This window comes from Chelonia mydas, chromosome 3, assembly GCF_015237465.2.
Source record: "Chelonia mydas isolate rCheMyd1 chromosome 3, rCheMyd1.pri.v2, whole genome shotgun sequence".
NCBI classification, from domain to species: domain Eukaryota; kingdom Metazoa; phylum Chordata; order Testudines; family Cheloniidae; genus Chelonia; species Chelonia mydas.
The window spans coordinates 86,670,162-86,685,777 of record NC_057851.1 but is presented as its reverse complement, the minus strand read 5'-3'; the positions used below and the strand labels follow the sequence as shown (position 1 = coordinate 86,685,777).

Below are 15,616 nucleotides of genomic sequence, written 5' to 3'. Positions count from 1 at the left end.
CTCCTGACTCCCTGATTAGCCTGCCCGCCCTGTCATTCAGGCTGACCTAGAGCTTTGGCCTCTTCCCATTGTTCCTGGGGACTGTCAGTCTCAGGGTCCTGATTCCCCATCGACCCTTCCCCCTTTTTAGTACTGGGAGCTAGCAACTAAAATACCCCCACTGAATGTTAGTAAGGGGGCAACAGTCCCCTTACATACGTTTGAGTCCACCTTACCAAATCATTATGTATCAGTGATCTGTCCTCTTAATTTTTTAATCAGTCTTTGTGTCATTTGCAATCTTTATCAGTGATGATTTTATGATTTCTTCCAGGACATTGATCAAAATGTTAAATAGCATAGGGCCAAAAACCAATTTTCGGATGTTTTCTAAGTAAGGCTTCTCTCCCCCCTCCTAGTCAGGGCACTCTCTTTTGGGGTGTCCTTGTCTCCCACAGGCATAACACTGCTTTGGCTAGTGTTGGGGATCCTGGGCATGGCCACTAGGTAACTCGAGGGGATGGAAGACCACAAGTGTCGATGAAGCCCCCTCGCACTAGGCCCAAGTGTGCTTGGCTCCTCCCCCCGCCTGGAGGCACTCGCAGCAGTTATGCGTACTAGGCCCAAGTGTCCTTGGCCCCCCCTGCCTAGAGGCACACACAGCAGTTATGCTGAGGATCTGCAACAATATGTTGCAGAGTAGAGTCAGAGTCAGACTGCCTGAAACTAAACAAGGCCAAACAGGGCAGATATGGAAGAACAATGATGAATAAAGCAGCTTTATGTATGATTTAACAGCTGGTACAGAGAACAAGGGAACTAGCTGGTAACTGGATTGGCTGGCTATATGGATACTTAGGGCAGCTTGCTATTGGATAAGTATGCTGAAGAAAGGATGTATAAAAGCCTGTGTAACTTCCTGCTTTGTGTGCAGGATTTGAGATTCTATTCTCCCTGTACCTTGTTTGCAGCTGCAAATAAACTTTTCTGCTTCTCCACCCCATTGTGATTATTGGGTGACGCACACCGGGCAACGAACCCCTGCTGTTGCTCACCTCTGGCACTGGGTGCCGGCAACACCAGGATTCTGGCCCTGGTAGCTCCCTTTCTATGTTGCTGTCTCAGGCCTCTGCTAGCTTTTTCCCCCAGGAACTTAACTAGAGCCAGTTGCTGATCGGCCAGCTGGGCCAGATAATTCTGAATGTACCAATGTGCCTCCCACTGTCTTTGCTGGTTCTCCAGCACCTACTGCAGCAGGCCCTCGCTCCATCCCTGTTGTTTGTCACCCCCTTTCTGCTAAAGAGGTGACTCTGGAGTCCAGCATGGGAGGGTATAAGTGCTCTCTGCACAAAAAGCATACTGTGGCTCTATTGTCTTTCCCTTTTTCCATTATGGCTCTCCACATTCCCCTTGTATTGGAGTGACTGCGTGTCCATGTTCTCCACCGATGCCACAGAGTCCACTCACGGGAAGGGACACCTCCTCCTGTCCAGTCTAGGGAATCTGTTCTTTCCAGGTGTGAAGTTCTCTTGTGCTACTTGCCGCACACTCTGTTGCTTCTCTTGCTCTCACTCACTGTTTGGAACTCAGGGTGCTCCTTCTTCATGACTTGGCCTCTGGCAAGGTCACTATATGTGTGGTACTCCAGAAGGGGGTCTAAAGTTCTTCCTGACAAATGGGCTCAGGCAGTCGTCCCGGTTTCCCAACCAGCTGCTGAGGAAGTGACACTGTCTGGGCAATGAACGGAAATATTGCATGAGTCCATTCGTGAGGATAGTTCCCCTTCTGAGGTACCAGAGTGTAACACGTACAGTGACCTGGCTGGAGAGCCAAGGCACAAAGAAGGAGCACCCTGAGCGCCACACCGTGAAAGAGAGGCAATAGAGTGATGGCAAGCAGCGGAAGAGGGCCTTCGACCTGGAAAGAGCTGATTGCCCAGGAGGAGGCGCCACTAGTGGTGAGTGGACCCCGTGACAGGCCCCCAACTCCCATGGGGAGTTAGTACCTAAATACGTTTGAAGATCTCTGCCCTTGTCCATTCTTTAAACTTTTTAAAAACCATCTATCTGCAACCATACCTATTTATCTGAAAGGGATCAAGCTATTGCTAATAGAAGCTAGTAACTCCTCCAGGACTATATATTCATGTTGATTCCTGCATCTTTGCTGGATTCCTCTGTTGTATCTTCTGCTAGCAAATTCATGTCTTTTCACTGGGACTATCACTCATACCAACTATTTTCACACCAAATACCTTAGTGAGAGGTATCCTATAGAGCAGACATACAGCATTCTGTATTAGAGAGACAAGGTGGGTAAGGTGACGTCATTTATTTCACCAGCTTCTGTTGGTGAGAGAGACAAGCTTTTGAGCTTACACAGAGCTCTTAGACTGAGATAGCTGATATTAAAGCCAACCATGTGGTTTGCCCCATGACTTCCTGGAGAAGAACTTTTTATTCACAAAGAACATTTTATTCACAAAGGTAATGCAGAGGCAATCAAATATGTTAAACAAACGCACAACTGCAGATAGCAGAGACAGGATTACACCACTGGAGTTCTTGGCTCCCAGCTCCATGCTTAAATTAGCTGACCAGACTGCCTGCCTATCTGACAGCATTCTGATATGAGGACAGTTGTACCTTACTGATGAATTATAAATAAATTACACAGACAAAGCCAAATAAATTCTTTTTCTAACTGTGAAACAAGTACTGATGTAGGACGGGGGATAATTCACAGACTTTGACATCTGACTGCTCCTCATGCTTCTTATGAGACAAACCTTTTTGCTTTTTAATGGAATGGTACCTGCCAACAAAAGTCTCAAAAATATATTTTAATTTTTTTAAAAATCCATAATTTTGATTGTTAACACAGTTAACAATAGAAGACAAAAAGCATCTACTAAACTGCACAAATATAGGAAGGTGCAATTGTGATTTTAAAAAATGCATACTGTCTGATGTGTGTCATTTATGGGACCCAATCCTGAAAAATCTTCCAGCCCAGTGGCTTCTGTGGAGGCGCAGAGTTCTATCCAAGCAGAGCAACTCACAAAAATAAAATCTTACCAACATGTTTATGTGAAACCTGTCCACAGAAGAACCTGTCCAGTAAACAACATTTAGGATTGGCAGAACTTTATTTTTTGATCATTTTGATGGAAAATATCAGTGTTTATTTTTCATTTTTTTCTATAAATTTAAATATTCAGTTGTGGGAAATCATGGGGCAAGGCCAGACAATTGTATACTGACAGTAGACATTGAGATTAAAAAACTTAAAGCTTTATAACTGTTAAAATACAGTTTGACAACCTAACATCAAACTATACAAAGCAAACATCCTTAAATCAAATTCTAATAAATTCTTAAGCAGCATTTTTCTCTGCCTATCTGTAAATTTCAATTGTGGATGAAAATATTTTCATCAGTTTGTGTGTGCACAGTGAAATTGATGCTCACTGACATTTACCTATAAAAATCTAATCGTTCCAAACCTAATATTGGATTGTTTAGGACATACAGCTGAAATGAGTCAATCTACGGGAATATTGGGGTATTGCCTTGATAATTAAAAGAATTGCAGTTTTGTTCTCTGTTTTTGTGTAGGTCTGCAATACTTGCACACAAAAATCATTTTAAAGGTTGCCATGTCTGTAGCAAAATGACCAAATAGCAGACAATTCTTGTCTTACTCACTTTTTTGTTGTTGTTGTGGAAGCAATGAAAGAACAAATCAAGACTGGAGAATTATTTGAAGATTGCATGATTTACATTGGAAGTTGGAGAGATGTGCTATGTGCATGTCACATCATGTAATAAACTGGCAAAATGTGTATTGCAGCCCACGGAAGTGATTGGTCCATTAATGGCTAAGGGCTTATTATTACTAGCTAGCTGAGGTACTCCATTAGCACCAGTGGACAAGGCTCCTGCTTTTAGTGTAGAAGGTCTTAGGTTCAAATGCTGGTGATAAAACAGGCAGGTGGGTTATTACACTCAGAGTCTGCGTGGCTCTATATAAATTGTGCAATTAATAATTAAATTTAATAAAAATTAACTTCACTCAATCTTTTAGCAAAAACTTTATATGTTAATACAAACACAATATGGTATATCTGCCAATTTTTTTCTCTTTAATAAACTACCTGAAAGTAAGTGAACAAATTTTACAACATTGTAGTTAGATCATTTTTAACTTAGGTTCATCAAGAATTAAAACAGTTTTTTTGTACTCCTGTCCATTTCTGCTGTTGCCCATTTGAGGTGTTGCTGGTAAGAAAAGTTGGAATGAAAGTGAAAACTACTGTCATTTAAATAATGTTGGCTACTGAGATCTTTAATTCAGACATATACATGGAATTCGAGGCACATTCATTACTGTTTTTTCACACAGACAATTTGAAGTCTTCACATTTGTAACAATTACTGTATTTTGTAATCTTTTACTAGGAGTCACCCCTCAGTTCAAGGGTCAGAACTGATTAAAAGAAGAAAGGCTAATGAGATCATGAAACTCCAATCAGGTTGTGCACCAGCTGATCTGGAAGTAGTATAAATATTTGCTAGTTTTTAGGACTGAATATCAACTTTGTTTATTCAGGTGGCAGCGAGGATAAACAGAGAAGAGAAGGTAAATATTATACTGTAAGATAATGCTACTGAAGTCTTTGGTGGTAAATTTGTGAGTGACTGGAATATTTCATATGATTGAGTGAAGTGGATTGGATGCCGTGGAACTATTTTTCCATCACTGCCCTCTGGTAATTAGCTGAGGGACATGGAATCTGTTCCTGAATTTACTGTAATTTTTTTTGTGACCATTCAGCAAAGTGTTGTTAAGGAGTTGACTAATGAAATGAATGTAATTTAAGCCATCATGGTGTTTACAGTATCAGCAGCATGATGGAGCTTTTAATTTGTAATTGAGTCAGCCCTCAGCTTTGGTCAGTCTGAGCCACACTGGCATTTCTCTCCTCTACTGTCTGCTTGTCTATATCAGCACTTTTTGTATAGTTCCTACTGTTGCAGCAGGGTTCATGGAGAAATAGATGTTTCTACAAGTGCAGCTACTGCATCTAGTTGGCCTGCATGCCCATCTATATAACAGTGCTAGAATTTGAGATTTCCAGGAAGGTTTTATAACTCTTCTCCTTCTACATATGCGTGACCATTTTCGAGCAGCCCTTTTGCAGCGTCCCTCAAACTGAAATCTTCTATAGATCTTGCAGTGCAACCTGAAGGGTAAAAGGAAGTTGTGTAAATCTTTTAAAAGTTGAAAAAATAATAAAATTGGCAAGGAGGCTGATTGCTATAACAAAGTAGGAAGGAGAGAATCTTCAAGGTGAGTGCAGCCCTGCTGGGTGAGAGCATATCATTGTTTTGTTTAACGGCCTAAGTGCTAGGTTTGGTTTGTCATGTGACTCAAGTATTTTATCATATGATGCTATCCTAGGGACACATCTATTTCTAAAAACAAAACAATCTTTTCTCAGTGTGATTTAAAAGCCCCATTACTTAGCAGGCAGATCAGCAGATTCATTTGACAAAACCAAAACTGTAAGTTCAAGGGCAACATTTTCTGAGGTCTCAAGGAGGAAGGGTTCTCTAGAGATTGCATATTGGTATGTTTCTGTCCCTAAAGTGCACTAGGCCACAATGGGAAGCAAAAGGATAAACTCCCCAAGTCTGGCTCTTGCACCAGTGGACGAAATTGGTCACACCTTTCCCCCCATCCCCCATCTTCTTGCTGCTCAATCTTTCATTTCCCAGCTTGGCAACTTTGGTCTGAGTTTCAAGAGAAATGGGAGTTCTCAGATTTTTTCTCCATATACACTTTTAGTCTATTAGAAGTAGTGTAGATCATGGGTTACTATGGACCTTGTCAGATGTGATATTACTAAATTACTTATGCTATTCAAAGGGGCAGGTAGAATGTGAATATAGAAGAATTGCAACAATTCCTGCTCAGAAAGTCCTTCTTTTTGCAATATATTCTAATCTGATACTTTTCCTGAAATATTCAATAGTGAAACTGAATTTTGTCTTGCTGATACAAAAAATATGCAACTTATTAAAAAGGATGATCTGCATATTTTATTTACATTAATTTTTTTTTTTACAAAAATAAGGTGAGAACAAACCAACCAACAATAACAAGAAGTAAAGGAATGGAAAGGAAAGGTGGCAGGGGGGAGAGTATTCTGCATCTCTACAGACATCCGAAGTGAGCTGTAACTCACAAAAGCTTATGCTCAAATAAATTTTTTAGTCTCTAAGGTGCCACAAGTCCTCCTTTTTTTAGAATATAAAATCATCTTAGAAATACAGATTAAGAAAATGTAAAATAGAGAAGAGCTGCATCATGTATTCCATAATATTTAATGTTGGACAGCTGACTTGCCCTTACTACAAAGTTTTTGCAAATAAATCTCTGACAAACTTCAGGATAAATCAAAAAACCTGTGAACGACATTTTTTATTCCCAAGTTTAGTGCTTTTAATTAGGTACCTTCTGTGTGTCCAGTCTTCATCTTCTGGCATGCAGTGGAAAACATGTTCCATTTTCTTTAGAAAGAAATTGCAGAAGAGTGGTTTTTCAAATGTCATTTGCTTCATGTGGGTTCAGGGATTTGGCTGGAAGGGGGTGTGCAGGGAGGGGGAGGGAAAAGAGGAGGGAGACAGTGGGGAGAGGGCGGGGCTTGGGGTGGAGTATGGGCAGGGCCACAGGTGGGCTGGGGAGCAAGCCTCCCCAAGCAGCAGCTTCACCCACTGCCCATGACAGCAGGTAAGAGCAGGTCGGCTCCCGCACACCCAGCGCGCACTGCAGTCTCCTTAGGCAGGGGCCATATTCACAGAGCTGAATGCACCGACACCACACATTCTGCGTGAGTGAGAGAGTACGGGGGTCTCTGTGGGGAACTGAGACTCTGCCGCCACGAGGCAGACCGGGTGGCTTGGTATCCTTTGCTGCCTTGTCCTTCCCCCCTGGGCTGCGGTTGGGCATAGGGGTACCAGTTTAATAATACTGTCTAGGGCCCCATAAATCTTTCTTCCGGCAACTCACAGAAGTGACTAGATCGCAGGCCCTGGTTCTCATGGGAGACTTCAATCACCCTGATATCTACTGGGAGAGCAATACAGCGGTGCACAGACAATCCAGGAAGTTTTTGGAAAGTGTAGGGGACAATTTCCTGGTGCAAGTGCTGGAGGAACCAACTAGGGGCAGAGCTCTTCTTGACCTGCTGCTCACAAACCGGGAAGAATTAGCAGGGGAAGCAAAAGTGGATGGGAACCTGGGAGGCAGTGACCATGAGATGGTCAAGTTCAGGATCCTGACACAGGGAGGAAAGGAGAGCAGCAGAATATGGACCCTGGACTTCAGACAAGCAGACTTTGACTCCGTGAGGGAACTGCTGGGCAGGATCCCCTGGGAGAATAACATGAGGGGGAAAGGAGTCCAGGAGAGCTGGCTGTATTTTAAAGAATCCTTACTGAGGTTACAGGGACAAATCATCCCGATGTGTAGAAAGAATAGTGAATATGGCAGGCGACCAGCTTGGCTTAACAGTGAAATCCTTGCTGATCTTAAACACAAAAACGAACCTTACAAGAAGTGGAAGATTGGACAAATGACCAGGGAAGAGTATAAAAATACTGCTTGGGGATGCAGGAGTGAAATCAGGAAGGCCAAATCACACCTGGAGTTGCAGCTAGCAAGAGATGTTAAGAGTAACAAGAAGGGTTTCTTCAGGTATGTTAGCAACAAGAAGAAAGTCAAGGAAAGTATGGGCCACTTACTGAATGAGGGAGGCAACCTAGTGACGGAGGATGTGGAAAAAGCTAATGTACTCAATGCTTTTTTTGCCTCTGTCTTCACGAACAAGGTCAGCTCCCAGACTACTGCACTGGGCAGCACAGCATGGGGAGGAGATGACCAGCCCTCTGTGGAGAAAGAAGTGGTTCAGGACTATTTAGAAAAGCTGGACGAGCACAAGTCCATGGGGCCGGATGCGCTGCATCCGAGAGTGCTAAAGGAGCTGGCGGATGTGATTGCAGAGCCATTGTCCATTATCTTTAAAAACTCATGGTGATTGGGGGAAGTCCCGGACGACTGGAAAAAGGCTAATGTAGTGCCCATCTTTAAAAAAGGGAAGAAGGAGGATCCTGGAAACTACAGGCCGGTCAGCCTCACCTCAGTCCCTGGAAAAATCATGGAGCAGGTCCTCATGGAATCAATTCTGAAGCACTTAGAGGAGAGGAAAGTGCTCAGGAACAGTCAGCATGGATTCACCAAGGGCAAGTCATGCCTGACTAATCTAATTGTCTTCTATGACGAGATAACTGGCTCTGTGGATGAGGGGAAAGCAGTGGACGTGTTGTTCCTTGACTTTAGCAAAGCTTTTGACACGGTCTCCCACATATTCTTGCCAGCAAGTTAAAGAAGTATGGGCTGGATGAATGGACTATAAGGTGGATAGAAAGTTGGCTAGATTGTCGGGCTCAACGAGTAGTGATCAATGGCTCCACGTCTAGCTGGCAGCCGGTATCAAGTGGAGTGCCCCAAGGGTCGGTCCTGGGGCCGGTTTTGTTCAATATCTTCATAAATGATCTGGAGGATGGTGTGGATTGAACCCTCAGCAAGTTTGCAGATGACACTAAACTGGGAGGAGAGGTAGATATGCTGGAGGGTAGGGATAGGATACAGAGGGCCCTAGACAAATTAGAGGATTGAGCCAAAAGAAATCTGATGAGGTTCAACAAGGACAAGTGCAGAGTCCTGCACTTAAGACGGAAGAATCCCATGCACCGCTATAGACTAGGGACCGAATGGCTCGGCAGCAGTTCAGCAGAAAAGGACCTAGGGGTTACAGTGGACGAGAAGCTGGATATGAGTCAACAGTGTGCCCTTGTTGCCAAGAAGGCCAATGGCATTTTGGGATGTATAAGTAGGGGCATTGCCAGCAGATCGAGGGACGTGTCTAGGTCTTCTAGGCTTTTGCCAGCTGGGTACCAGTTTTTGTGTTACTAATACACTTCTTCATTGTCCTGTCTATGGCAATGCCAAACAAGAGCAAAAATAAAATGTGGCCCTGTTTCACATAAGCGTCCACAATGAACCACTCTCTTGTCAGGTTGTTCACTCTGATAGAGCAACCTTGCATCTCTGTACATGGCCGGTATGGTGTTGATGGGTTTAGTGGGAATTTCGCAGGACTGAAGAATATTCCGCAATGCATGCCCATGCAGGCTGTCAAATACCTTTTGAAAATCAATGATATCAATGATGAAGGATACCTGGAATTCACTGAATTGTGCTTGGTGTCTGACTTAGTTCCTGCAAGCACCCTGTTCCCTTCTGGAGACATACACAAGGAACCATGGGATTTGACAGATGGCAAAACGAAAAAGAAAACAATTGCATCTGCATGAGTTGGAGATTCAGCTCATCTGTCCAAGAAACAAGGGCACATCAAGCCACAGAGGACAAGAGCAACCAAAACCTTTGCATTGCCAAACTGAAATGAAAACTGAGAAAGACCAACCTTAAACAGAACGCGGCAAAGAAATCAATAAACTAAAACTGAAAACAAAAGTGTGCTCTGAGAAATTCCAGCGTGAACTATGGAACAGATTTGGGGTGCTGACAGAGGCAGAGGAAGGTGAGCTAGAGATTGGACCTGAAGAAAAATGCACAGTGCTCTGAGACAACGTGATTCAAGCTGCAGCAGTCACAGCCTGGTATCAGCACACACACAGAGCAAGGACTGAATAAGCCAAGAGACCTCGCATCTCAACAAGGAAAGAAAAGCACTGAAAGGTAACAGAAAGACACGTGGGCAGAGCATGTCAGACAAGTAGTCAACAGACTCAGCCGCAGATATTGATGAAACATGTGAACCTAATCTACTTGGGCATTAACACTGATGCAACAGAGATGTCAGCAATACAGGCTGCAATTAAGAAGCTGAAAAACAACAAAATGGCAGGAGATGATCAAATCACAGCAGAAAAGCGAAAAGAACTTGACCCCACTACCCTATAGGTTACAGCTGAGTCTTTTGGCTGTTTGGATGGTAGAAATAGTGGTTTGGGATTGCGGGATAGGCATAATGATTGTGGAAAACTACCAAACCAGAAAATTAATTGTGGAAAACTACTTCTGTGTGTTCTCTGTATAGCGCTCATCCTCATCTCCTCCCGTGTGTTATCTGAGCGCCTAAGTGGAGTTGAAATGTGTTGAAATCATCATAGGTTTCAGAGTGACCATCCAGTTGAGATACACGAGGCTACTTGCACTTTATTGGTGCAATGCATGTGCCTATGCAGCCCCCCTGGACTACCTTTGCTCAAAATCTCTATTGTGAGCTGTGAATGATACTGCATTTATTGCAACCTTAGACCCCAGGTTGTGAGGTGGGGACAGGATTTTGAGCAGCTCCACCGTCTAAGTAATTTACCCACTCAGATAGAAGAAAAGGAGTACTTGTGGCACCTTAGAGACTAACAAATTTATCTGAGCATAAGTGAGCTGTAGCTCACGAAAGCTTATGCTCAAATAAATTTGTTAGTCTCTAAGGTGCCACAAGTCCTCCTTTTCTTTTTGTGGATACAGACTAACACGGCTGATACTCTGAAACCACGCACATAGGTTACTCAGGCTGTGGTCAGTGAGCAGGGTTTGGCCTTTTAGCAGTAAATGAAACCTTACCTTTCCCAGCTAAAAACCTCTCCAGAGAAATATTAAAATCTGGTATTGTCTCAAGTACGACTGAAAGGCTGGAAAAATGAAAATAGGAAACCACAACGTCCTTTGGATTTCTGGCTACATAAATAACCTGCAAGGTAAAAAGAGTGACAGTCTCAGGTAGATTAAAGGGACACCATTAACCTACAAATCGGTGGTTTTATAAAATTGCTATTGCTGTAAGTAACATTAAAATCATTATATCTGAAAAGGGCTAGAATAAGTACTTTAGTAAATAGTTTATCCTGATTTAAATGAATGGGATTTTTTGTGTCTTTGCGAGCATTTTCTGTACATTCAGTGGCGTTATTGCGCTTCCTTAATTGTAAAGACCCCCATGCACATGCATAACTGTCTACATATGATAATACCATTGACCTCAAGGGGATTACTCACTGTTGTAAGGTTAAGCACATGAGTAAGTTTGCTCAGAATCAGGTCTTCAAGTTATGTCCAGTTATTTATATGTGTCGTTCACACAGCAAGAGAGGAGCAAAACCATTTAAAAATCAAGGGAAATGTGAGAATAAGCAGCACAAAAATTAACAGGGAGTGCAGTTGCAGTGTACTATCTGAAAAGAATGTAAACTTGAATAAATACATTTGATTTTGAGTTCCTTTTTAATACAAACACTATTAAGTCAGCAACCGATATCTATTTGTGTGTATTGTGTTTGGTATATTACTAAAGTATTTCAGTGAAAAACATATCCTTCAACTAGAATCCTAGTAAGCATGAATCTACTGCTCTTTCAAAAAAAATTGCAGCTGGAGATATTTTTGGAGAATTGTAATGGATACAATGTTTAATAAGTAATGCTAAAATGCACTGCTGAACAGCACAACCAATTTCTCCAATAATTTGGAGTTGAGAATATCTGGAAAACCACACAGACAGCTGAGCCATATGGTGGTGCACAGGAAGAACAGCCAGCCAGAAGCCATGAAGAGAAAAACTCCCTGCACCATCAACATGGTCTTAAAATTGTGAAAACCTACATGAGCCCTGTAAAATACACATAAGCAATACAAGATTTCCCAATGTCTGTAGCTTAAATTGTGCTCTGTGCAGCTTAGGAGATGTTCTTGTTCCATTTACTTTTACCGTCCCTGTAACTTTAAGAAGTCTTTCTGCATGGGAAACGGGGCTGAGCTAAAAAGCCAATCAGGAGGAAGGTTCCTATGGATTGAGAGGTTGCAGTGACGGAGCTCATGCGGTGCAAGCTCTGCACCATGCATCTGCTCGTCTTATTATAGGTGTTACTGCAACAGAGAGAAGGAAGCTGCAAGGGTGACTGTGAAGGGAGTCTCATGGGGAAGTGGGTGCACGGCCCATGCCACCTTTCATGGGAGATCCAGGTAGCAGCGTAAGAGATTGGCATCGCTCCCACAAGGCAGTTCTCACACTTTCTCTCAAATTACGGCAGACCAGCACTGCACACCTTCAGTGTGAATGACTCTCCGTTTAGATTAAGGAAAGCAACACAGGAGGGCAGGGCAGCCATCTCCATGAGAGAGAGCTTAGTGTGAATCCCTGGCCCTGGGAGATCCTTCCTCTTGAGCTGCATCTGGCACAGTCCTGCCCCCTATCATTAGCAAGTAATTTTCTGTCGTTTAAAGATGCAGGAGACATAAAACATGGATAGCATAAGAGCTTACAGTTACATAGCTACAGACACCACAACAACAAAACCACTGTAATTTACAATATAACATGCAGACTGTAATGATCCTAACCATCAATAAAGCCCCTTTTAGGGTGAGCTGTCATGATGAGGAAGAAGCAGCTCTGTTTCTTGGCCCAGAGGCCAAGCACAGCAGTCCCAGAAAAATGGGATCTCCACTGAAACTGGACACTGAAGTCCTGAGGTCTTGATAGAACTTGTTTTTCCCCCTTTGGCTGGGTCTAAGGACATGGAATGGGGCTTTGGAGGAAGTGAGCCCCAAATCCATGCGGGGGAGATTTGCTTTTGGAAGGGTGATTGTGGGGAGGGCAGACAGTGTGGCCCAAAGGATTTAGACTGATTTATTGGTGAAAGCTACAAGTTTTCCTTGATAATGTTAATTAAATTATAAAAACAGTATCACCTACTTTTGCTCTCCTGTTCCTCAGATCTCTTGGTACTAAATAGTAAGGCAGGTGAGTAGCAAAGAGACGAGGTGATGGACGATGGACTTTATCGATATTATGTATGTTATACTCCAGCCATGGGACTCTGCGTTTTGTTTCCATATTTTCTGTTCCATCTCGATGGCCTTCATGATAAATCAAGCTCAAAATATTCTGAGTCCACACAGTCCCTGGAAAAGAAAATAGCCTTCTCTGAAACAGCTTTGATGCTAATTTGATTTGTAATGTCACGTAATAATCTGCCATAATCACAATCTCCTCAAAACTGTGTCTCATTTTATTTTATAAATGAAGTACAAAAATGTGTCTTAAAGGGAATCCATTAATGCAGCAGGGATGGGAATCCAAACGGCATTATATTTTTGTACATTTTAGTATAAAAAATCCTGTATCTATCTATGTGCTGGTCAATAACTAAATCTTCAAATATTGTTACCTAGGCTATTCAGGTTCCCCATGGAAACGGTGATGACGACTGTTAGGATATAGATATTCAGGCCTGTCTGTAAAGGCCTATACTCTAAGAATTTTGGTGTATTCTTATCACTTGGCTAGTTATAGAGGTATAAAAGAGAGAATCAAAATCACTGTCTGCTGGTGTAAGGGCCTTCTCTTACTGTGACAGTCTGAGGCCCTGTGCTTAGGCTAAGGCCTTTGGCTAAGCAGCAGAGGCAGCCATAAGCTAGGAAGCGACCGGTCACATCCTCACATTCCAAACTAGTCACATTGAAAGAAGGTGCTATTGGGCTGTTAGGAATACAATCCTGTCCTGAATACAATCCTGTCCTGATAATTCCTATCACCTCCAAAGAAAGGGAAGTGCCTAGAAAATGTAAAAGGAAACAGCATCTTGTCTGGCAAGAACTCACTTATCAATACTGGGATGTGAAATCCTCACTTCTGTATTGTTTTCTCATTATAGTTCCCACTTTGCTATTGTTTGTCTGTATAATCTCTGTCTGGTTCTGTGATTGTTCCTGTCTGCTGTATAATTAATTTTGCTGGGTGTAAAGTAATTAAGGTGGTGGGATATAATTGGTTACATAATCATGTTACAATATGTTAGGATTGGTTAGTTAAATTTCAGGAAAATGATTGGTTAAGGTATAGCTAAGCAGAACTCAAGTTTTACTATATAATCTGTAGTCAATGAGGAAGTGAGGGGGCCTTGGTGGGAGGGGGTGGGCGTGGGAGAGATGGGAACAGGGAATGGGGGTGGAGAAATTGGAATCATGTTTTGCTAAAGGGAGAAATGGGAACAGGGAATGGGGGTGGAGAAATTGGAATCATGTTTTGCTAAAGGGGGAAATGGGAACAGGGAATGGGAGTAAGGAAACTGGAATCCTGTTTTGCTAAGGGCAGGAATGGGAACAGGGACACAGGTGTAAGGCTCTGTGGTGTCAGAGCTGGGAAGGAGGATACTAAGGAAGGAAACTGGAATCATGCTTGCTGGAAGTTCACCCCAATAAACATCGAATTGTTTGCACCTTTGGACTTCGGGTATTGTTGCTCTCTGTTCATGCGAGAAGGACCAGGGAAGTGAGTGGGTGAAGGAATAAGCCCCCTAACATCTTGGTGCCGTGACTGACTCGGATGCATCGCATTGGATAGGTGAGTGGCAGCCTGTAAGTCCCCCTCCCCAACAGTCCGCGCAGCTGCTTGGAGGGGGTATCGCGAACTCTCGTGATGGTAGTTGCGGGTTCTGGCAAGCCAGGGTAAAGGATTTTTTGGATAAATGGATAAGGAAGAACCAGGACCCATACCAGGTGCAGGGGTCAACCTGGGATGAGATTAAAAAGGAAGTGTTAGGGGACCCAGAGGTATGGGGGGTGGCTGAGGAGCCCACCCTCCTTGGTATATGGGTAGTGGAAGAAGGTCCCTGCCCATGGGGACTGAATGCCTTCCAGGGAAAGGAGGCACTTCAGTCTGCTTGTGAGAGGTTTGAAGTAAGGGCAGCATTATGGGAAGCTGCCAGGAATCTTTCAAGTTTGGTGCTGCTTCAGCAGGGGCTGCTGAAGGGTTGTAAATTAGTTAGGGGTAGTGAAAGATGATTTGGCACAAAAGGGTTTATAGTCAAAAGCAGAGTTAACAGACCACCTTTAGAGACTGGATCTGGGACTTGGTCCTGGGGGAATGGAAAAAAAAAAAAGTTTCAAAGTGCAACCTGCCTTTCCACTCTTTTGTTTTTCTGAAGTTTTAATGGAGGGTACTTTGGATACTTATGTGAGATGTCAAGAGGGAAGTTTTTGTTTAATGATAAAACCCAGTTATATAAATGTAACTGTATGTGCAACTCTGTGCAGTCACATTGGATGGAAGCTTGGTAATTAAATTATCCAAGGGGGTCAGGTCGAGTGGCTACTACCACCACTATGCTTCTGTCCCCAGAAGCCTTTACAGCTATTCTGAGGGAAAATGGGCCCTTTTCCCACAGAAATGGTCTATAGGGGACTGCTGCAGGCAGCAGGCAGAGAGAGAATCTGATCAAAATTATTTGACTTTTGGGTAATGTAATCAAAATCAATAAAGGATGTAAGGGGTTTCTATTGGAACTTAACTTGGCTGCCCCTGGTTGTGTCTAGTTGTACAAGATGGAAGTGTAATTGGGGTACAGTTGTGTAAAAGAGTAATCACAGTGCAAGAAATGTTAGGCAAAAGAGAATTTTGTGTGGTAAAAGAAAAGGAAAAGGGGAGGAATGATGGGAGCACTGAGCCTTGGGGTGGCTCTGGGGGATCAGATTGTTGCTTTGG

At 43.0% G+C, this 15,616-nt stretch overlaps 1 protein-coding gene across 1 annotated transcript in view; it reads right to left on the bottom strand.

Moving 5' to 3' along the window:
• Positions 1-15,616, bottom strand: part of LOC114018723 (amine sulfotransferase) — a 30,700-nt gene that overhangs the window by 3,534 nt on the left and 11,550 nt on the right. Inside the window, exon 3 of the mRNA XM_043543137.1 lies at positions 12,827-13,035. Within this exon, the coding sequence (XP_043399072.1) occupies positions 12,827-13,035 (209 nt within the window). The remainder of the gene's footprint in view (positions 1-12,826; positions 13,036-15,616) is intronic.